This window comes from Malaclemys terrapin, chromosome 10 (assembly GCF_027887155.1).
Source record: "Malaclemys terrapin pileata isolate rMalTer1 chromosome 10, rMalTer1.hap1, whole genome shotgun sequence".
Lineage (NCBI taxonomy): Eukaryota > Metazoa > Chordata > Testudines > Emydidae > Malaclemys > Malaclemys terrapin.
The window spans coordinates 44,192,693-44,215,870 of record NC_071514.1 but is presented as its reverse complement, the minus strand read 5'-3'; the positions used below and the strand labels follow the sequence as shown (position 1 = coordinate 44,215,870).

Genomic DNA, 23,178 nt, shown 5'->3' with positions numbered 1-23,178 from the left:
GTCCCCCTTACAGATGTATTATAAGTATAAGCACTGTTACTGATTCTGTTCAGGCTCTTGCACTATCATCACCACGATATCAAAGTGCCTTTTAGAATGGCAGAATTCTCTGGGGCTATAAACAAGTGCCTGCTCTATGCTTATACGTCAGACATTTTGCATACGTATGCTCGTCCATCCCTATGCACCATTGGGATCTTCGTGTCCCAAATAGATTTTCTCACCTGTAGCAGAGAGCTGACTGACTTCTCTGGGGGTTGGAACGGTGAACAAATATAAAATGGTAAAACTTGGGTCAGAGTGGAAGACCAGTGTCCTCAAAACTATTGAGAAATAAGAAACATTCCTTTATTCTATACCGGAATGTGATAATGAGGGTAAGTCTTTATCAGACAGAACCCAGTTCCAGTCCAGTCTTGTTTCTTTTCCCACCCCGCATCCATTAGCGGGAAACAAGGTGGATTTGATTTAAATCACTAGTCAGGAAGACTTGATTTCATCATGGTTTTCTACATAAAAGTGCATTCTTGTTGGTTGTTATAACCTTAATACATATTCTTCACAACTCTGAGATAGATGTAGGTTTCATTTTTAGAAGGTACACACTATACATTTTTAAACAGTGATCTATTTTGAAAACGGTTCAGATTAGTTTTACAGCTATATCAGAAAATGAATGATTGTTTGGTTATTTCATTTACCAAAGGTAATTGAAGCAGATATTTATGAAGTCACTGGGAGGTGAACTATCTCCAATTCAACAGGTTAATCATTAATATCTGGAGGATTTTCTTGCCATACTGTATTAGAAGGAGAACACCACCAGACAGCCATTTAAATTGTTTTATTTAACTAAAACAACGTTAAGTATTCTGGATTTTTTCTTCAACAGCAAACGTATAATATTTTAACAAAACAAGCAAATGTCCCTTGCTTCTCACATTCTCCAGACTTCTCCTTGTCCAGATCTATTCCGCCCCCAACAATCTTCTATTCATTGAACTTTTTGAAACTTTGCACTTTTAGAGAGAGGTAAGGAATTGACCCTGTGTACACAAATTTGCAGAGGGACAATAGGGTTGAGGTCTGTTATTTCTCACCTCTATATATTATTTATTTATTTAAAAAATATTGTTGCTGTTAACAATTATGTTACCTCTGGAGACAGAAATCCACAGTTTGAGAAAAGTAAAACTAAGCATCTCTGATGGTATCTTCTAGACTGAGCACTGAGTCCCATTGGGTAGATAGAAAGATAAATAATCTATACAGAAGCATATGGAACTCCATAAGGGTCCCTAATCCATGAACTACTGGAACTCATTTACAAAACTTTTTTTAAACATTACATGAATATATTGTCTCATACTATAGAATTAGAATTTATAATCCCTATTCCATGATAAGATACATTATAGCTCAAAGATATCTTAATTAAACCTATCTTTAGATAGGTTTTTTCCTCAAAAAACATTTTATCAAAAAAATCCAATTTAAATGAAAAAAAAATCCGATTTAAAAAAAAAATCATTGATTTTTACCAACCCTGACAGGTAATAAGCACTGCTATTGTGCCCATTTTGTGTTTCATGCCTGTGTGAGGTTTGAATAATAGAGCTGGAAATCTGTCCCTAGTCCACAGTCTTTTAGTTGAATAAAAATGGGTCAAAAGCAGGCCACTTTGTCAGTTAAAGCAATGATTGATGCATTTCTTGAAGCTGCTTGTAAAATTCTCTGGAATCTGAGTGCTAACAATTTCAATAAGCCAAAACATAGCAACTTTCTCCCAGAACTTTTAGACGTCCCCCCAAGTCTCTCTTTCTCTGGTTTTCCCAGCTCACTTTTCCTTTCTGTCCTCTTTCTCCAGAGTCAATGCCTGTGTAGATGTAATCGTCTCCGGTGTGAAGCTGTTGCAGGCACTTGGTCTTGATCCTGGGGATGGGAAAGATCATGCTGTCTTGAATTCCAGAAAGGACCTGAAAGAAGCCTTCATCCATTTCATGCAGAAAGGGGCAGCTGCTGAGCGCTTCTTCAGTGATGCGGAGACCTTCGATCACATTGCACGAGCAGCGTCAGAGTACCCTGGGGCACAGGTGTGTTCTCTATTTTAGGGCTAGACTGAGAAGGCTTATCCTTTGTACATGGACAAACTGTATAGCAGCTTTCATGGCCCTTTTCATACTTCAAAATGATCATGCAAGAGATTCCGGAAATAAAAATTTACACTGCTGCTTTACTATATTAACTTTAGAAAAACTTGATCACTTTATGTGAAGCTGCTAAGAATCTAAACACTCTGCTAATGCACAGATTCTTTCTTTGAAAATGTAATTCTTCTCTAACTCTGCCTATTGGTATGATCCTAAATCGCAGAATGTTGAGTTGTCTCTTCCATCTGCACATCCCAGCCTGCCAAAATCTGCATAGCATAGCATATACTTTGGCTCTGATAGTTTAAATGGCATTCACAAGAATGCTGTTGAATATAATGTAGGCAACAAATGAAATGTCTGTTTTATGACAGAAGGCCAGGGCTGATACCACAAAGAAGGCTCTAACTTTTTTAAATGGTACAGGTGGTGAGAGGGTGGATCCAAGAATAAAGAACTGCAAACATTTCCATAAATTTCAGAAGCTCCATGATATAAGGCTTGGAAATGCACATCTCTCTGGCATTAGAGAGAGCTAAAGAGAATAGGCAGTCTTTCTAAAACACCCGTCTCCTAGTTGGTTCATCTGCTCCGATGTACATTGGGCCTTCTGGAGTTTTTTGCCATGTGTCCATTTGGCACTTAATGTTAAGGTAGATAAATAATCTGCAGAAATTATGTAGAGTTTTCCAAATGCTCTTCCGAGCCAGGAAAAGCTCTGAATTCTGCAGCCTGCTAAACAACCAGTGGGGCCCCTCCATGACCGAGAAACAAAAGGAGCGCTTAAAGACGATAAAGTCATTGCGGAGAAACTAAACGAATTCTTTGCTTCAGTCTTCATGGCGGAGGATGTTAGGGAGATTCCCAAACCTTAGCCGGCTTTTGTAGGTGACAAATCTGAGGAACTATCACAGATTGAAGTGTCACTAGAGGAGGTTTTGGAATTAATTGATAAACTTAACATTAACAAGTCACCGGGACCAGATGGCATTCACCCAACAGTTCTGAAAGAACTCAAATGTGAAATTGCGGAACTATTAACTATGGTTTGCAACCTGTCCTTTAAATCAGCTTCTGTACCCAACGACTGGAAGATAGTTAATGTAACGCCAATATTTAAAAAGGGCTCTAGAGGTGATCCCGGTAATTACAGACTGGTAAGTCTAATGTCGGTACTGGGCAAATTAGTCGAAACAATAGTAAAGAATAAAATTGTCAGACACATAGAAGAACATAAATTGTTGGGCAAAAGTCAACATGGTTTCTGTAAAGGGAAATCGTGTCTTACTAATCTATTAGAGTTCTTTGAAGGGGTCAACAAACATGTGGACAAGGGAGATCCAGTGGACACAGTGTACTTAGATTTCCCCAGAAAGCCTTTGACAAGGTCCCTCATCAAAGGCTCTTACGTAAATTAAGTTGTCATGGGATAAAAGGGAAGGTCATTTCATGGATTGAGAACTGTTTAAAAGACAGGGAACAAAGGGTAGGAATTAATGGTAAATTCTCAGAATGGAGAGGGTAACTAGTGGTGTTCCCCAAGGGTCAGTCCTAGGACCAGTCCTATTCAACTTGTTCATAACTGATCTGGAGAAAGGGGTAAAAAACGAGGTGGCAAAGTTTGCAGATGATACTAAACTGCTCAAGATAGTTAAGACCAAAGCAGACTGTGAAGAACTTCAAAAAGATCTCACAAAATTAAGTGATTGGGCAACAAAATGGCAAATGAAATTTAATGTGGATAAATGTAAAGTAATGCACATGGGAAAAAATAACCCCAACTATACATACAATATGATGGGGGCTAATTTAGCTACAACAAATCAGGAAAAAGATCTTGGAGTCATCGTGGATAGTTCTCTGAAGAGGTCCACGCAGTGTGCAGAGGCGGTCAAAAAAGCAAACAGGATGTTAGGAATCATTAAAAAGGGGATAGAGAATAAGACGGAGTATATATTATTGCCCTTATATAAATCGATGGTCTCCTCACATTTTGAATACTGCGTACAGATGTGGTCTCTTCATCTCAAAAAAGATATATTGGCACTAGAAAAGGTTCAGAGAAGGGCAACTAAAATGATTAGGGGTTTGGAACGGGTCCCATATGAGGAGAGATTAAAGAGGCTAGGACTTTTCAGCTTGGAAAAGAGGAGACTAAGGGGGGATATGATAGAGGTATATAAAATCATGAGTGATGTGGAGAAAGTGAATACGGAAAAGTTATTTACTTGTTCCCATAATACAAGAATTAGGGGTTACCAAATGAAATTAATAGGCAGCAGGTTTAAAACAAATAAAAGGAAGTTCTTCTTCATACAGCGCACAGTCAACTTGTGGAACTCCTTACCGAGGAGGTTGTGAAGGCTAGGACTATAACAGCGTTTAAAAGAGAACTGGATAAATTCATGGAGGTTAAGTCCATTAATGGCTATTAGCCAGGATGGGTAAGGAATGATGTCCCTAGACTCTGTTTGTCAGAGGGTGGAGATGGATGGCAGGAGAGAGATCACTTGATCATTACCTGTTAGGTGCACTCCCTCTGGGGCACCTGGCATTGGCCACTGTCGGTAGACAGGATACTGGGCTAGATGGACCGTTGGTCTGACCCAGTACGGCCGTTCTTATGTTCTTAAGTGACCCTTTCTCTAGACATTCCAGTCCTCTTTATTTCATTTTCCTCTGGTCTCTGGCTTTCCATCTATTTTTCTCTTAAAACTAGTTCTCATAATTCCTATAGCTTTTGACCAATTCCCTGATTCCTACACTGCAAGGTGGGGAGAAGTTGAAGATCAACTTAGTCTGCAGAAGAGAAGAGTGAGGGGGGATTTGATAGCAGCCTTCAACTATCTGAAGGGGGGTTCCAAAGAGAATGGAGCTAGGCTGTTCTTACTGGTGGTAGATGACAGAACAAGAAGCAATGGTCTCAAACTGCAGTTGGGGAGGACTAGGTTGGATATTAAGAAACACTATTGCACTAGGAGGGTGGTGAAGCACTGGAATGGGTTACCTAAGGAGGTGGTGGAATCTCCACCCTTAGAGGTTTTTGAGGCCCGGCTTGATAAAGCCCTGGCTGGGATGATTTAGTTGGTGTTGGTCCTGCTTTGAGCAGGGAATTGGACTAGATGACCACCTGAGATCTCTTCCAACCCTAATATTCTATGATTCTATGATCTAAAACAAGTTCATATTGTGGTTTAGGTGCTTTGTGGGTTTGGTCTTGTACATGTTCACAGTGACTGGATTATGAATTTCACAACTTTTGTCTTGTGGTGCCAGTGGTAATGAATTTACCTGAAGGAGCTCCATATCTAGCAAAATGGTATCAACAGAAACAGTTAATCACAATAGCTCAGTATATCTTGCTTTATTTTTCAATTACTTGGAATTCTGGCATCAGCTTGGCTTATGATGTCTGTCAGAGTCTCTCTCATTTGTGCACATTGGCCTTCAGCTTGATAAATCTTTTTTATATCTTAAAATGATTGTTTGCACAGCTCACTAATAAGGATAAAACATAACATCTCACCCCCAAATAAAAATAACAAATTAAATGGACAGCTTTTGGGAATGCTTAGGGGGTGAACAAATTGAAATGTATGGTTGAGTGGGCTATCAGAAGGCTAATACTGGCTAAATAACATCCTGGGACAAAAATTGTTAAATTGGAGGAAACAGTCTTGGACAGAGAACTGTGGAATTATTCTGACGCAGTCCCATGAAAGCACATTGTTAACTTCATTTGTTCTGACAAAGTTATTGCAGATATGTAGAACTCCATCTATAAAACTATTAATGTTACACACATATGCTTTATCTCTTACAGCTCTATGTGGGAGGAAATGCTGCCCTAATTGGTCAGAAACTTGCAAGAAATCCAAACCTGAAGGTAAGTGTCTCAAAAACCTGGTTTTATTTAATTGTTTGTAATCAGGCTCCAAACCACTTGTATGTATATTCTGGGGATCACACCACAAGATTATGTTCCTTATTGGAAGCTGAGTCTGACCCAGCACAAGTGCTTGTTACGCTACACAAAGAGGAAATGTATCTGGTTTGTAAGCTTCTCTATATCCAATATATTTTGTCTTAATAATAACATTCTTTTTGCTGTATCCCGTGAGTTAGTCTTTCTATCACCACTGATTATGTATTGACATGGTCTTTAATAGACCAAATATGCATGATTGGTTGGTCTTGGTCCTCCTCTAATTTCTGCTATCCTGTAGGATAGGTCTATGAAATTCAAGAATGCTTTATGGTGCAGTGAGTAGGAGCCAGATTGTTTGTTTGAAACAAATTCACCCATGGGTGTATTTGATGGCTCTCGGTATGGTACTGTGGAGCAACTGCTACACTTCCTATTTTAGTCCTGTGATGCCTGAAGTTGGAGTTTCCATACAATACAAAATACAGATATTAATTCTAGGCAATATTGTTTCATACAGAAATTTAGCTATATTGATAAGCAAATTAAGTCACTGGGTGAATGTACTAGCAATTCACCATGGTTTCAGGTCTCATCTAAGGAAACATTTCAAATTTAGAAGGTATTTCTAATAGGCATTTTTTCATGTAACATTTATTGCACAGTTTAGCAGTCTTTGGAGAGTGTCCCTCCCCCACCCTCTTTCTTAGACTGTATTGGAATATTAAGGGTGCTGCAAGTAGGAACAGATATGCATTATTGGAATAGTCTTGAGAAACTTGTACAGCAGTTGATCATCAGCCCCTCTCTTTAATGAAACTGGTAGCCATGATTCAAATCTTAAAAAAAAAAAAATTAAAAAATAAGCCTTGAGAAACTATTGTGCACTGTCTGCATACATGCCCCTCCTGCCCCCCATCATTACTGCTAAGCAAACAGGTGAGTCAATCTGGGAGCAGTCAGAGTGACTTTGTTACCTTCAGAAAAATATGAAGAGTGCTACTTAACATGAGTACAGAGAAGATGATTACAGATTTTGCTCATAGAGGACATGCCACTGCATCCTTGTTTAGATTGTGTTTTGTTTTGTTTCTAGATCCTTCTTTGTGGTCCAGTTGGTCCTAAACTCCATGAACTACTTGATGATAATGTAATTGTCCCACCAGAATCTATGCAGGAAACTGATGAATTCCACCTTATCTTGGAGTATCAAGCAGGTACTTTGAATATTGCAGTACATTGGACATTAAAGGGGTAAAAAACTGATTAGGTCTAGTTCATTGCCAAATATTTTCTACTGCAGCCCAATCAAGGATTTCCAGAGGTTTGTTTGACTCATCAACTCAAAAAAAAAAAAAAATCCCCCTGCCAAAATTCCATGTAGCTATTTCATTAATCTTTGGGATTTCTTTCTGGTGTAAATTCAACCCCAGATATACAGATTCCAGAATTGGAGTGGTGGTGACAAGAGGAGAGAACCAAACTGTAAAATGAGCTAGAGTAGAGAAGGCAAGGAAAAATGGTTCCATACTAAAAGTCCTACTGTACATTGAGAGAGGAAATGGTGGGAATGGAACCAACCAGCCATATTCATTGCATCAAAGCAGGCGAGTCATCTTGTCTTTTTATACTGTCTTAATTTTATCTTTTCATACAATCAGGTTCTACATCTGCTATAAGGATGTGTGGGATTGTTCAGAAGAGACAATCCCTAAGATGGTTTCCTTATTAAATAGTTCACATAGAGCATGAAAACCACTGCAGTAACAGTACCTTTCCCGTTGCACGGTGTTCCCCCTTAAATTAGAGGATTGTATTTAGTCATTTGGGAGATCTCTGAGGAAAACCTGGACGTGGCAGTAAGTAGCACTTACGATTCACTAAGTGGCACTGTGCCCCTGAACCAGATACCCCAGAGTCATGACTTGGGCACTGTGTTCCTAGAGAGTGCCATCTTTGAAATGCAGTATAAAACCAAACTATTGACCCTTTGTGGTCATTGTATCATCTGGTAAATATGCTGATCGGATCCTAACCTGGGGGCATTACATCTTGCCTCTTAAACTTCCACCTGTGGTTTCAGTTGAAGAAGCTATTCTTCACTTTCCTTCCTAAAACCTGTTGTGTATTTTCGCTGATACAGAATAGCTGCCATATTCCATTCCCAGTGTTTTTGCTTCAATGATCGATGATCCCACTGTAGTCTGTAAATTGTTTTAGGATCTTTCTGGATGAAGGGGCTATGCCAAGAAGCCTTGATTGCACCTAGTTATTAACGTTGCCTGTTCTCATTATGTTTTCCTCCCTGTCTAGCTCTTTGTATGTCCCAGTAGTAGGTCTGTATTGGTAGGTGGTGGCCACTTGCATAGAACCGGACATCTAGCTACCTGTGAATGGGTCTTCTGACAGAGGAGATCACCAATCCAGAGCTTCTTTACTTGTCTTTTAGATTGTCTTTAGCTTTGGAAATATTTTCAGGAACTGATGCTGTACCACAGCCTGTTAGATTTAACTGTAATGAAAAATATACTGGCATAAACCTGCCTCTCAAGTTGAAGTGGTTTCGGCTTCCCAGTAGTAGATCTGACTTAGTAGAAGTCTGTTGTAGGGCACCAATTTACAGGTGAGACAATTGTCCTGTTTTTTCCCAAACTTTCAGAGATTTAAAAAACCAAAACCTGTGCACTGTGGTGGTGAAGTATCAAGGTGATAGATACCTTATTCAAAACTCAAAGGTGTTTCTGGTTTTATTATGTATTTTAAAGCTTTCTGCATGTCAGTAAACTTAAGAACTGTGTAAGTTATCAGTATTAGCAGCTGTCAGTGTTGGAGCTAATCTGGTAGCTCCATCCATTCTGTGAGCTGCGGTAGCCTGCTAGGTGAACAATCATCTTAAACTGTTTTGAAACTCTTTTTTTCCTTTGAACTGTGGTCCCTATAAATGCTGTATCCTGGTCCAATGCTGCAATATTGCTCTCCTATCAGATTTCACTCAGAGCTATGTATTTCTGTGTGCTGTAAGCTGAGAAATGTAAATAGTCTCACCATTGCCCTAAAACAGTATTAGCTTAGAAGGTTTGATTAGAAGTGTGCATCCTAAGCAACGTTTATGGGTATAATTACAAAACACCTGGACTTATATGTTAACATTAAAATAGACTGACAGCCTTCCTGAGTTCAAAAAGAGGGCACCATATAGTCTGAACTCTTTCTGCATGTGGCTACCTGTAACCCAAGGACTAAGACTACTTGGCTTTCTTTTGCATAGTGGCAATGAACAAGACAACGAGTGACAGCTGTCTTTTCCAAACAGAAACTGAGCAGGACTTTCATAGGTATCTGAAATGCTGCATGTGTGGTTAAAAAGTTTACTCTGTTGTAGCAGCAGGCTCCAGAATGACCTCAACACTTACAAAAGCCTATGCTAATTAAACTCTCTAGTACTTCCCTTTTTATTGCATCCTGTTTGTATGAACTGAGAGCTTTCTTCCTCAAAGTTTTCTTCCTCCAGAACTCTCGATATGGGCCAGCTAACCACAGTTGACATGTCTTTGTCTCATAGCCAATGGAAAACACGCTGCTTGCTTTGTGTGGATCTTGCATGTATGAAGTACACATTCCATGTGGATAATGGGCACCTTTGTCTTCTCCTAGATGCTGCTTTGGTGTGAAATGCACTGCTTTGTAGTTCCCTTGTGGGAACCAGTTGAGCTATGGATGTTGTGTCCTCCATAGACCTGAACATACTGCACTGTGAAGCTCTTTATAACATTTTTCTGATGGGCAACTTGAGTTAAATCCAGTGTTGTTGGCTAGATGTCGGCATGAAAACAGCCTAACTAGACACTGATTTCATCCTCCATCAGTCTGTAAGATCTGAGCAAACAAACTCACTCACTGGCTCTCAGGCCTGGAGGTTCTCTCCCTGATTACTTCATAAATGCTCCTGCTTGGGCAACTTTCAGTCTCGTAATCTTTCCTCCCTTCAAATTGCAGGTAGCAATACAAGTAACACTTTTTGTCCTTCCACCCCGCTCTATCCCTACATTCCCCGCCACAACCCATTTACCATAGCTGGTGTATGGATTTTTTTTTTTTTTGTGTGTGTGTACTCCAGGGTTGAGGTTATATCTGTAGACAGCTGGGAGTTAGTGAACAGCTGATCAATTAGACTGTGGTTTGTATAATCTGTGTCCCTGTTAGACTCTAACACAAATTTACCTAATTTTTTCCTTTACCTCAGTGTTCAGAGGTACCCAGTAGGGATGGGTGGAACCATTTTGTATATATATATTCAGGCCTAAATATGACGCACAGCTCAAGTGTCAAGTATTGATCAGGTGGTCAAACTCTGCCTAGCTAGGTCTCTAGGGAGTCATGACTGCTCTGATTGATGCTGGGATTCCAGTGAGGATCCAGAAACTATCTTGTAGTTATTTGGCTTAATTGTTTTATTGTTGATTGGGGGATTTCTTCCTAGGTGAAGAATGGGGACAGTTGAGAGCTCCCAATGCAAACCGCTTTATTTTCTCCCATGACCTATCAAATGGAGCCATGAACATGCTGGAGGTGTTTGTGTCCAGCCTGGATGAGTTTCAGCCAGACCTTGTAGTGCTCTCAGGGCTTCACATGATGGAAGGGCAGAGCAGGGAAGTGCGTGAGAAGAGACTTCTGGAGGTAAGAACCTGAGCACTGTACCATCTCCTTAATTCCAGCCCCAGTAAACACTGTAGCACAGGGTGTTGACTTCCTGAGAATTCAGCATGCAGTTAAAGGATGTCTTTGCTCGATTTGCCTGCTGCTCTTCCTCCTATCATGGGCCAAAGACTTGTAATCTGAAACAGTACAGCTAACATCATGAGCTCTAGATTTATGGGTTGGTTGAGATCCTCTAACACTGACATTACTGTTTGTTGGATCCAGTGGAGTCTTGATAGAAGAAGCTGCCACTCTGGTGGCCAGACTGTGGTGGATTTATCTAGTTATTGGAGCCTCATCCAGTGGCTGAATGCACTGTGTTCCATCCCACGTTAGCATAGTCAAGGCTGCAACTGAGACCCCTGTATTCTGTAGGCAGTAGCTGTGTCAGGTAATCCAAAAGGGATTCTTTCCTGCTTGAAGCAGAAGCTGCACTGAGCCTCTCTTGAGTGGAAGTTGCTGTTTGTTTATCTTACAGCTGCAAAGAGTCCTGTGGCACCTTATAGACTAACAGATGTATTGGAGCATGAGCTTTCGTGGGTAAATACCCACTTCGTCGGATGCATGCTCCAATACGTCTGTTAGTCTATAAGGTGCCACAGGACTCTTTGCTGCTTTTACAGATCCAGACTAACACGGCTACCCCTCTGATATCTTACAGCTGACTGCCTCCTGATTCATCTGTTCTCTTGTGCTTCAGGAACAAGCATTTGGGGCTGCTTCATGTCTGGAAAGTCATTTGCATTGGGCAGTTAGACGAATGCGGGATTGGATCTAGATTATGGTCTGATGCTGTTGTGCTCTGAGATTCAGAAAGCTAGAGGCTGCTCCTATTTCTTCCTCTGAGCAACATAGTCCTTTTGCCAGCTAGATCATTTAGAAATAGAAATCTGACTGCATCCAGACATGAGCAGGTTAGGGTGCCTATAATTTGAGCCCAAAAGCTTTTATTCATTCTGTTTCTTAAAGATGTCTTGCCTTTCCTTCTGCAGGCTGTGACTTCCATCTCTGATATCCCCACTGATATCCCCATACATCTGGAATTGGCCAGTATGACTGACCAGGATCTCATGAGCAAGATTATGAATCAGGTAAGCAAAATGACAGGACATGCCCACTTCACTCTCTGTCTGTACTCCATCATTGGTGCAGCACACAGACTGACTGGTGAGTGATCATAAATGGAAATTTAGGATTGGGGTTGCCTCTTCTGAGAGCAATGAGTATCTTGGGTTTAAAGCCTGCAGAGCCATTTTGTACTTGTATTCCGGCCGAGGTCACTGCTCTGCTGAGGTTCCCACACCCCTCAACAGTGCATTAACAGGAGAAGTGTAACAATCTATGTTTTCATAATTGGTAGTAGACAGAGTGTTTTCTTCAGTATAAAGGGAATATCTGTCTTGGAAACACCTTAATGGAATATCCTACTGAGAGGAGATCAACCGATGTTCTCAGCCAATCAACACTCTGTTTTCCGAAATGTTCTGAGGTCAGCGTTAGGTGATGTGTGCAAAAATGAATGTACTCAGCAGCTGAAGTTGCATGATTTACTGTAGGGAAACACTTGGATTCTACTGCCTTGTTGCTCACAGCTATAAACCTCCTTTGCAACTGCAGTAGGGAAATGAAACAAGAACTCTCTGTAGATTCAGATGATTTGACATGAGTAATCTCAGACAGTTGTTTCAGATTTAGCAGCCCTATAGCTTTCTGATAGAACCATGATTTGAACTGGAGCTGGTTTTAAAATAAATACTTAGGCTTCTGAAGCTTCTTTCATATGTTTTTGCATACATACAACTCCATGCTCCCTCATTTAAAGGGATGTCACTCCTTTTAGTCCCCAAGTTACATATGTTTTGGCTTGGAAGGATTAGATTTTTATTTTAAAATGTCAATAAACATAAATTTGACTGTGCATGCACAAACTGACATACTTCCATCCATGATCATCAAAATTTACAGACAGGCAAAGTAAGAAAAATGCTGCTTGAGAAATTATTAGTTTGATTTAAGGCTGTTTACTTTGTATATTTGGACATGCGATGTTGACAATGTGTGTTTTAATGGTTATAAAGTTTTTTAACTTTTTTGAATCTCAACAGCCGCTGTCATTAAATAAATGGTTGAGCCCCCCCCCCCCCCCCATTTTCTATAACTATGAACATTTAAATTACTGAAGGTAAAAATAAATGTTTAAAACCCATAATTTTGCACAATTGTGAACATTTAAATAGATAAAAATCTAAAAAACCTTAAAAATCAACATTATCTGTCAGTATTATCTGTCAAAATTATAGGGGAAAAACTGAAATCTGCCAAGCCTATCTATGTTTCATATGGATTTCGTATTCTGTTGCTTTCATTGTTGAAAGTTATTTATATTGGAAATAAAATGACGAAATTTAGGCTACAGAAACTTATCTACGCTGAAGGAATGAATTCCACAGCATGTTACATTTCTTGCATGAATAATTATTTTGTGTCCCTTATTTTGGATCTTTGTCAGACATTGTGTCCCACATTTGGGCCTTGACAGATTGATCCATCTCTTCCAAACTGCTGCACAGCTGTATTAAGAGGAGTGAATTTGGGTTTTTTTTTTTGTATTCCTGTAGTAAAAGTGAGTAGAGTCTTGGGTGGATGTTTTTTAGTTGTATTCTGATCTTGCTCCTCTCAGATAAGGGCAAAGCTAACTCACCCCAGCTTGGACATGATTTCTGTCCCCTCCACAGCCTCGGTTGTCACTGAAACCTTCCCCTTCCTTTTCTCCACATGTATTCAGTTGGAAGTAGAATGCCTGGCTTCTTCTATTGCCTTAGTATAAATCAGTTGGATAGGGTGCTTGTGCAGAGAAATATGCGTCAACCTTCCCAAGAAACCAAATTTATTTCCTCCCCGTGTGCACACAATCTGTGGCCCTAAGGGCCAGGAGACCCCACCTCCACTCCGTTATGCACAATAGCTAAGAGTGTACTGTGACAACATAATATTTTTAAAATTAGGAAGCTGGGAAATCTGATTCTTCCTCTAAGTCTGAAGAAAAACTGTCGTTCATTCTGTTTCTGTTAGCAGGTCTTCCCCCTGGTGAACTCTGTCGGGCTAAATGAACAGGAGCTGCTGTTCCTCACCCAGTCAGCCTCTGGTCCTCATGCCTCCCTTGGTTCCTGGAATGGAGTTCCAGATGTGGGCATTGTCAGTGACATCCTTTTCTGGATCCTGAAGAAGCATGGAAGGAACATGGACAAGGCATCTGATCTTACCCGCATCCACTTCCACACACTGGCCTATCACATTCTGGTTACAGTGGATGGGTATTGGGGCAACCAGATAGCTGCTGTGGCTGCTGGAGCCAGAGTGGCAGGGACACAGGCTTGTGCAACTGAAACCATTGTTACTGACAGAGTCTTTCTTAAAGCTCCCTTGGAGTTTGTGACCTCCCGTACAGAGGCACCCTCCAAAATCTCTTTAAATCCAGGTGATCCAGTGGCACACTGGCACAGAGAGGGAATCTCATTCCATTTCACCCCTGTTTTGGTGTGTAAAGATCCCATCCGGACCGTGGGACTTGGAGATGCTATTTCAGCTGAAGGACTCCTATATTCAGAACTATACCCTCAGTAGGCTATGGAAACGAGACGCCTTTTTCTCCAAGAATATAGCGTCTGAGGAAATATGGTGTTCTCAAGGGGATTTCAGACAGTAAGGTGGGGGGTGGAATTTGGGATATTAAACAGTCTCTGGATATTATCTGAGAAGAGCCAAAGAATATATTCTAACCACTTGGCAGTGACTTGAGAGTGTTTCTCATGTAAATGTAAAAGTTGTAGGATTTTAATTCAGAGACTGGCTTTTTGTCTTTGTCTTAAGCATGTCGGGAGGAGGGAAACTGATACCAAAATCCCTGTTTGGAACAGAGTTGCTGATTGTTAATTTAAGCCAGTCATGTCTATAGTGCTTGAAAGCAAGGCAGCCAGACAGAATTTCATGCTTATGAATCCCAGGGAGTACACAGCAGTCCTCAGCCCTGTCTTGCTTCTGATAAAGCAAAAATAAAAGGCTCTTGCATTATCTCCTAGCAGCATATTGCTACATGGCAAGAACAACCCTTCCACTTGCTCAGTATTGTGATCATATCGCTTATTGACAAAATTACCTCTCAACCTCAGCACCCCAAGCATAGGAGGGAGCCAGAGTGTAAACAGCTGAAATGTGATACGTACTGTACATATTCCCTAACTGCACAGAGCTGGAGAGAGCTTTACTGGAAGCTCTGTAAATTGTTTTAGGTATCTGTGTAGCTGGGGATGAAAGACTGAACACACACAAGCTCCTTTTTAATTTCTGGGTAGGTCAGAGTAAGATACTGAAGACCTGTCTTTTGGGAGATAGCTTAGGTGCTTGTTTACCTTAAAATGAGCCTCAAATCTAAATGTGGCTTAGTTGCACAGAAATCGCCTGTGTTTCAGCTAGTGAGGCTCACCATTTATTCTTTCCTTTGTGGTGTATGCTCATGTCAGCCTCATCCTCCAGTTTATGGATAGGCTATTGCTGATGAAGACTTGATTTATTTTTATGCTAGTGCTGTTGCATAATTTTCTTGGACCTGCATATCTTTGATTTGGAGGGGTCTTGTTCTTTCAGGTGGTCTCTGGCTAGGTAAGTCATTACTGGTTTTAAGGTAGCTGAACTGACTTGTCCTTCACATGCTAGAAATCCTCTTCCGGTACTAGTGAGAAATGCTAGGAAGATGACTTCCAGTTGAGATTGGAAGTATGTTTGGTGTGTGTAGCACAGTTTATTTATTATGAATTGCCTATCGCCATATAATTCCACTGCTTTAGGCAACCTCACAGGAACAGAGCATGCGCATCTTACTGTCAGCACAACAAGAAAATTGCCTTGTATTGTAGCATATATTTAGCTTAGCATTTTTTTTTTTATTACACATGTTGTTTAGAGAATCATTTTTCTCTTGGTAGCACTTGTGTTGCCTGCTTCCCTTTGAGAATTAGCTGAAACTGTAAGCCAACGCTTGCACAGAAGCAAAATACAAGTCTACTTCAGTGTTGATTGAAAACTCAATATGACTGGCATGTCTATGTAATCCAGTTTCTTTCCCCACTATAGGTATGTAAGACTCACAACTGCAGACGTTCTGCATTCAGGAACGGATTTGTTAAGTTTAAAAATGCTGGACTCCAAAAATTTTGGTAAAGGTACAAACAATGATTATACCAAGTAGCTGCAAAATTTGCTGTGTGTGGAGTCTGAGGAAACTATGATAGGAAGAGGATGTTTTTAGTTGCCATATGAATGAAAAGTGAAACAGATTGCTGCACTCAGAAGCAGCTTTAATGAGAGACATTTTCTTAAGGGAAAAGGCGGTCTCTCTCTCTCTGTCCTTAATCTATCCAAATCATTGGACAGAATTCTACTCTTACAAACCACAATCTGTTCAGCTTGGCCATGCATTCATCTCAATTATTTAGGCCTACCACAAACATCATCAAGAAAACCAGAGTATCTGTAGTATCTAATGGAGACAGGTTAGGACTTGAATCTTTCAATTGTACCCTGCAGCATAAAGCTTGGTACAACTGAACAATTAAAAATCCATCTGTAACAGTTACTCTCCAAGCCATGTCTCCTGTGTGGCACAGTAGATCTAAGGTTTGTAGCAAGGACCCTAGAGTCATGTAGCCCTGTGGGAACTGTATAAGTCAGCAGTTCACCTATTGGGGCCAAGTCTGTAAAAGCATCCCTGTCCTGTAAGGGGACCAGATTGAATTTCTTAGAGTGAATCTACCTGATATAATTGGCTGTAGTTGTGGTTGGTTGAATCTGGCACCGCAAACCTCTTCCCACATATTGTAAAACTAGCAGAAGGTGGCTAATGCCAGTCTCTCATCATGCTGGTATTGCTGTCTGTGGAGTTTTCCTGTAGGGAAAACCAGAGGACTGATGTAACATGGACTTGTGGGTGTCACACATTTAAAATCAGATAAGCCTCAGAGGGTGCTGTGTGAGGGTATAAATTAGGAACTGTTGCATGCCTTCCCGACACCACACAAAATGGTGTCCAGTCCACCTGTAACTACTGTTGGCTTGTGGATTCAAGATAATCATGATGGTCCCTATGGGCTTTAAAGTCTGAGTCTCTTCTGCATCACCAGGGCAAGAGGAAGGAACCAGCCCTGTAGCGCACATCCTACAGTTAGTGTCTCATTCTAGCTTTGCCTTGGGGTTTGATATTCATTTCAGTCAGGGGACTTGAATAAGAATTCATTGATATCCAAACTCCTCCTCCTTCAGTAAGTTGTATCTTTAGTTTTGAAGGACAGTGTTTTACCATTTTTGTAAAAAAGGCCAATTTGCTTCTTTGACTAACTGGTCTGAGGCAGCTGCCATTAGGATAAATGTACATTGTTGTGCAACCTTTGTGAACATAGACTGCGGGCACCAAAGCAGTAGCACTACCAAAGACCATGCATCCTGCCAATTTAGGAATTAATCCTTTGCTTATGGCAGGTGCAAATTTATTCAAAGCCAGCAAAGTATGTGGATTTTTGACCTCGAGACAAAAGAAAAATATGTACAGGCTGTTGGTTACAGAGCAAGCCTGACTGCTGTGATATTTTACACATTTCTTCCAAAAAAAGTGTCAAGACCTTAGATTTTCAGGACAAAACCTAAGATTGCATGGGCATAGGGCAGAGTACATTAAAATCCTGGAGTTTTAAAAATATTTTCAAAAAATAAATCTTAACTTAGCTATTTTGACTAACCCCATTAAATAGGCCGCTCCCATAGATCAAAACGAACACTTAAAATTCTACCCATCTTAAAGACCCAGGATCTGATTTTCTTCCCATTCAGATGAGTTTTACACTAGTTATACTAGAGATACCATAGAGATACTACTGACTTACACCCAATAGGATCTGAATTTGAATTCATTTTAATTTAGAAACAAAACCCTGAAAAATGATAAACTAGGGAGTAAAAAGTAAAGTTTGTTAGTAAGGTTCTCTGATCCACTAATATTTCTTCCTGGGCTTTCTTGTGACCTGGCATAACTGTTACAACTTTAATATGTGCTTTGAGTTAGACCAGCTTATGATGGAACTGATGGTGCTCTTGCCATATTATGAAGCAGCCACATGATACTTTAAGGTTAGGCAGTTTAAATTAATCTCACGGGTTCACAGTTACCAAATTTGCTTAGTGAGAATAATCCTTAATCAGTATGACTTAATGGTTGATAAATGTTGCCACTATCTTCCTGGCTACCTGTTGAAAGAGCCCACACAATAACCAGCTGAAACTGGAAGGCAGCATCCTGCAGTTCCTCACTCCAGCTCCACTTAACTCAAATGTGGTTTTCCAGGCTAAACAATGGAATACACAAAACATGAGTTTCACCCAGAACATTTCTCATACATTTGTAGGGCACTGTATGTCTATGAGGGTCTCCTTCCTATATCTGATAGCAATCGTGCCAGCTCATCACCACTACTTGGTATTTTGAACTGCTTTTGTTGAGTAATAGAAGTGGAAAAATTACTCTAGCTATTCCAAATGCTGTTATTTCAGTTATCCCAGCTGCAATGTCATTATTGCCAGCTCTAACTTATACTCATCAAAGTTGTCTTATTGCTTTGAAACTTTGAGCTAGAAAATGAATCAGCAGATTTAAAAGCTGGTTTTCTTTATGAGCATTAAAAAAAAAAAAAAATCCCCTAAACCGTAGCTTCATTTTTGTAGAAGATTAAGCCCTGTATTGTGGGCATGTGAATGAATGTTAGCCAAATGGGCTGTAAAAAAAAAGAAATCCAGTACTTGTTTCACTTTTGTGAAGGGAAGGCTGGAGTATCAAATATGCTTTAAAATAATTTTGAAACTGTTCACACCTGCATTTCTCTCTCTTCTCTATATTGCTATGAATCATGCCATGAAACCCACATAGGTAGATGATCCAAACCTTGATTAGCATTAGGCTCCTGAGCAGGACTTTCCCAGATGTTCTGTAGGCTAGGCAGTGTCTTACCTTCCAACTGCTACTGACAATACTTGACCTCAACAGCATGGCATTAAGCCAGCAGGCCTGTGGCTGTTAGTTGCTGGTTAAGGGCAAGTGCGTTTGTGATATGTTCATTTCTATGCACAGAACTTGCTCAACTATACAGCTGCAAAATTTACCCTTATCCTTTCTTAAATTTGATCAAAACAATCCATCATTTAAACCTTGCTTTAAACTGTTTAAAATAAAGTCTGGCAAAAATAGCCTGTGGATCAGTGCAGGGCAGATAGCCCTTGAAGTTGCTTCACAGTGGCCTTGGTGCTGTGATCCCTGCCCTACAAGGATAGAGCTGATTCCAGACTCAGCCATTTAAATTCTAGGGCTCCATTTTTAAGGGCTGTTTTCTTGCCACATGAGTGTCACTAAACGATTTACTTTTCTTCCTGTGTCTCAGCTCTTTCCCTGTGCAATGTGGGAAAGCTAGCTAGGTCCACTTTTCACTTGGTAGGCCTTTCTTTTAAAAGGAAGGGGGGGAGGGGAAAGCAGGTCCTGAAATTGTCCTATCATTTACCTTAGCTTTTAGTACCTCTCAATAGAGACTGCATCAGCTGATGGAACCTAGTCTGCTGATTTCACTCAGCTGCAGTTATGGAGATGCCAATTCTGTGTCTCTGTAGACACCTGTGGCCTTTTTGTAACACTTAATGTGGTGCAACCTGTGGCATGTGGGTTTGTCTCGCTCTCTCAAGAAAGTTATTTTAAGAATGGTTAAGAATTTTAAGGTATAGGCTGCTGGTTCTGGCATGTGCAACACTGAAATACAAGGCATTATAAGCAAAATAAAAGGTACGTCCTATGTTAGACTGTGAAATCCATTGGTAATGGCTGTGCTCTGCCTTGGTGATTTACATGTTTTAATTATGTATTCAACTTTCAGGAACAACTGAGTAATTATTTGCCACAGGCAGTTTTCAATAATTTTCTGAAATATGGTGGTGGCAATTGGGAACAGACTCTTGAGAGAATGGCAAAAGCATAGCATAACCCAGTCTGATTACATTAGTAATCTGTACCAATTTCTGCATATTTTTTTCTCAGCGCTTATTAGCTGGGAAAAGAACACTATTCATTTGTAGATATCCTATTGGTTCTTTGCATTAATCTTGAGATATCTGGCATAGGTGCTGGTATACATGCATAGACCAAATTATTTTAAAGTGGTACTGTCAAGTACTTCTGGCCCAAAACCAAGCCATTGGAGGAGGGCGGTAGGGGTGTTGCTTCTGTTTTAGAATATAGGTATCTACTTACTAGCTAATATAATACAGTGTTATTAGAATGTAGTCTACTGAAAAGCATGAAAAACACACATGCAGCAGTTGTACTCAGTCTGGATACTGCACCAAGCAGTTATCAGCAATAAGAAATGGCTGAGCAAGCCAGAGGAACTGTTGCCTCTCAAAGCAGATCCACTGCCTTTATTTTCCTTTGCACTGGGTGAGACTTACTGTTTACAACCCTTTGTCATTCACCAGACAACTAAAGCAGTGGCTACAACAAAGTACTGTATTTGAATGACAGATGTGAGAATACAGCAGAGAGATTACTAAATAGATGAGACAAGCCCCCTTCCAGCTCTGAGTGAGGTTGGGAAGTCTAAACTGGATATATGAATGGAGTTGGATCTCTTCTTGCTGCCTTCTCTCTTTTCTTAATAGAATATACACACACACAGGGGCTTGGCTGAATTTGATTTTTTTATAGTTAGATACTGATTCTAAAAGGTTTTTTTGGATTATTAATTTAAATTTTCATAGTTGTGGGAAATTATTGGGGGTCAGAGTAATAATTTAATGACAATATTAATATTAATTAATGAGATTCAAAACATTGGTTACCTAAATGGCACTAATGCAAGCAATACAATACGTTTTATACACATTAAGATGGTTTTACTTGGGCTATCTACATTTCGATCATCATAGCTGGAATTACTTTTTCATAGGTTTCTGTGTGTACAGTGAGATCACTAAGACTAATCTTTCCAAGCCTAAATACATACGTGGGGCTGGTGCCGTCTACATTGGGTTTATAACAGGAATGTTCTCAAACTACATAAGAACAGCCATCCTGGGTCAGACCAAAAGTCCATCTAGCCCAGTATCCTGTCTTCTGACAGTGGCCAGTGCCAGGTGCTTCAAAGGGAATGAACACAACAGGCAATTGTTGAGTGATCCATCCCCTGTTGTCCACTCCCAGCTTCTGGTGAACTGAGGCTAGGGACACTCAAAGCATGGTGTTGCATCCGTGCCCATCCTAGCAAATAGCCATTGATCGACCTGTTCTCCATGAATTTATCTAGTTTCTTTTTTTAACCCTGTTGTAGTCTTGGCCTTCACAACATCCTCTGGTAAGGAGTTCCACAGTTTGATTGCGTTGTGCGAAAAAATGCTTCCTTTTGTTTAAAACCTGCTGCCTATTAATTGACCCCTAGTTCTTGTGTTATGAGGAGTAAATAACACTTCCTTATTTACTTTCTCCACACCAGTCATGATTTTATAGACCTCTATCATATACCCCCTTAGTCATCTCTTTTCCAAGCTGAAAAATCCAAGTCTTATTAATCTCTCCTCCTATGGAAGCCGTTCCATACCCCTAATCATTTTTGTTGTCCTTTTCTGAACCTTTTCCAATTCCAATATATCTTTTTTGAGATGGGCCGACCACATCTGCACACAGTATTCAAGATGTGAGCATACCATGAATTTATATAGAGGCAATATGATATTTTCTGTCTTATTATCTATCCCGTTCTTAATGATTCCCAATGTTCTGTTCACCTTTTTGACTGCTGCAGCACATTGAGTGGATGTTTTCAAAGAACGATCTACAATGACTCCAAGATTTCTTTGAGTGGTAACAGCTAATTTAGACCCCATCATTTTATATGTATAGTTGGGATTATGTTTTCCAATGTGCATTACTTTGCATTTATCAGCATTGAATTTCATCTGCCATTTTGTTGCCCAGGCACCCAGTTTTATGTTCTAATGAAGTTTCTTGCATAATAGCTCAAATAGGATATAACCTTTGACCAGACTGAAATCTCAGGGAATTGTGGGATGTCAGACTTCTGTCTGTTGGGTTTCCCTGAGCAAAAGGAACAAACAGGTTGGCTATTGTATACACAGCATCTGCTATCTCAGAACCAGCAATGGGAAAGGCATATATGAAACCAGCTATGACTTTTAAAACTTAATCTGGTGTCATCCTGCATCGGGAATGGCATCTGAAGAACAAGCCGTGGCACCTAGGGGTGAATGAGCTTGTTAAAATGCAAGAGCCAAAAAGCTTCCTTAAGAACTTCTCAGGAAAGCTGCTGTTCGACAATACAAACTACTGCAGGGATTGGCAACCTTTGGCATGTGGCTCACCAGGGAAATCCGCTGGCAGGCCAGGACAGTTTGTTTACCTGCAGCGTCCGCAGGTTTGGCCGATCGTAGCTCCCACTGGTCGCGGTTTGCTGTTCCAGGCCAATGGGGGCTGCGGGAAGGGGCAGCCAGCACATCCCTTGGCCCATGCCGCTTCCTGCAGCCCCCATTGGCCTGGAACAGCAAACCGTGGCCAGTGGGAACTGAGATTGGCCGAACCTGTGGACACTGCAGGTAAACAACCCTTCCCGCCAGTAGATTTCCACGACAGGCTGCGTGCCAAAGGTTGTTGATCCCTGAACTAGCGTCTGAGCCTATCTTTTTTCCACTGTAAAATATCTGTGAAGCACTGCCACGGGGAAATTCTGTTTCTGTGCAGTTTGATTTGTGGGAGGGGAGAACACATGGGGGAATCTTCCTTGAGGTAAAATTAATGTGTCTTTTCTATTGTAAATATCCTGGGACGTGAAGTACTTTTTATATGCTATGCTTTGATTTTTGTAGTGCATTTCTGTATAGAGTTTGTCACACTATTTTAGTAAAGCTTTTTTTCCCCAATCAGCTTACAAAGTTGTCTGTCTTCATAGAAGGGGCTCTGCCAAGTGCAAATCCATCTTCCTAGCTTGGAACAGCATGTGTGTGACTGAGTTCTAGGCTACTCTTGGCTGAAATGACAGCCTCTGCTGCATATCCTTTCCCCTAGAGCCTATTACTAGAGCCCGATGTGGGCACAAAATTTGTATTTGCAAACATGATCCATGGATATCCTCATCTGTGGATATAAATTTGCAGGGCTCTACTTATTCTAGCACCTGTTCTTGTGAGGTGGCTTAGCACGCCTGTCTTTTGCCTACGTGGAAGCTAGATGGACAGTGTAAGCTGGTCTGCAGGGTGGATGTGCTTAAAAGAAGCCAGGGGCACCCCGGGCTCTAGAAATCAAACTCTCAGCTC

General features: G+C 40.5%; 2 protein-coding genes across 5 annotated transcripts in view; one reads left to right on the top strand and one right to left on the bottom strand.

Annotated features, from left to right (window-relative positions):
* Nucleotides 1-828: 828 nt before the first annotated feature.
* Nucleotides 829-23,178, bottom strand: part of BBS4 (Bardet-Biedl syndrome 4) — a 119,475-nt gene continuing 97,125 nt past the window's right edge. The window contains exon 16 of one of the 4 annotated variants that reach the window (XM_054041743.1): nucleotides 829-1,932. In XM_054041743.1, the coding sequence (XP_053897718.1) occupies nucleotides 1,838-1,932 (95 nt within the window). In that variant the 3' untranslated portion in view covers nucleotides 829-1,837. Of the gene's footprint in view, nucleotides 1,933-1,999; nucleotides 3,056-6,246; nucleotides 6,915-13,905; nucleotides 13,993-23,178 lie in introns of those variants that run through there. The other 3 variants (XM_054041745.1, XM_054041747.1, XM_054041748.1) reach the window with 3 other exon arrangements.
* ADPGK (ADP dependent glucokinase) lies at nucleotides 1,926-22,785 on the top strand. The gene is made up of 6 exons (XM_054041752.1): nucleotides 1,926-2,093; nucleotides 5,974-6,036; nucleotides 7,172-7,292; nucleotides 10,556-10,752; nucleotides 11,766-11,864; nucleotides 13,846-22,785. Exons 1-6 carry the CDS (start codon nucleotides 2,001-2,003, stop codon nucleotides 14,395-14,397), a joined length of 1,125 nt encoding a protein of 374 aa, XP_053897727.1. The 5' UTR covers nucleotides 1,926-2,000; the 3' UTR covers nucleotides 14,398-22,785.

Coding starts and splice junctions, on each gene's coding strand:
- ADPGK (XM_054041752.1), top strand. CDS start 2,001: ATGCAGAAAGGGGCAGCTGCTGAGCGCTTCTTCAGTGATGCGGAGACC. Junction 10,753..11,765: donor GTGAGAAGAGACTTCTGGAG/GTAAGAACCTGA, acceptor TTCCTTCTGCAG/GCTGTGACTTCCATCTCTGA. Junction 11,865..13,845: donor TGAGCAAGATTATGAATCAG/GTAAGCAAAATG, acceptor TGTTTCTGTTAG/CAGGTCTTCCCCCTGGTGAA.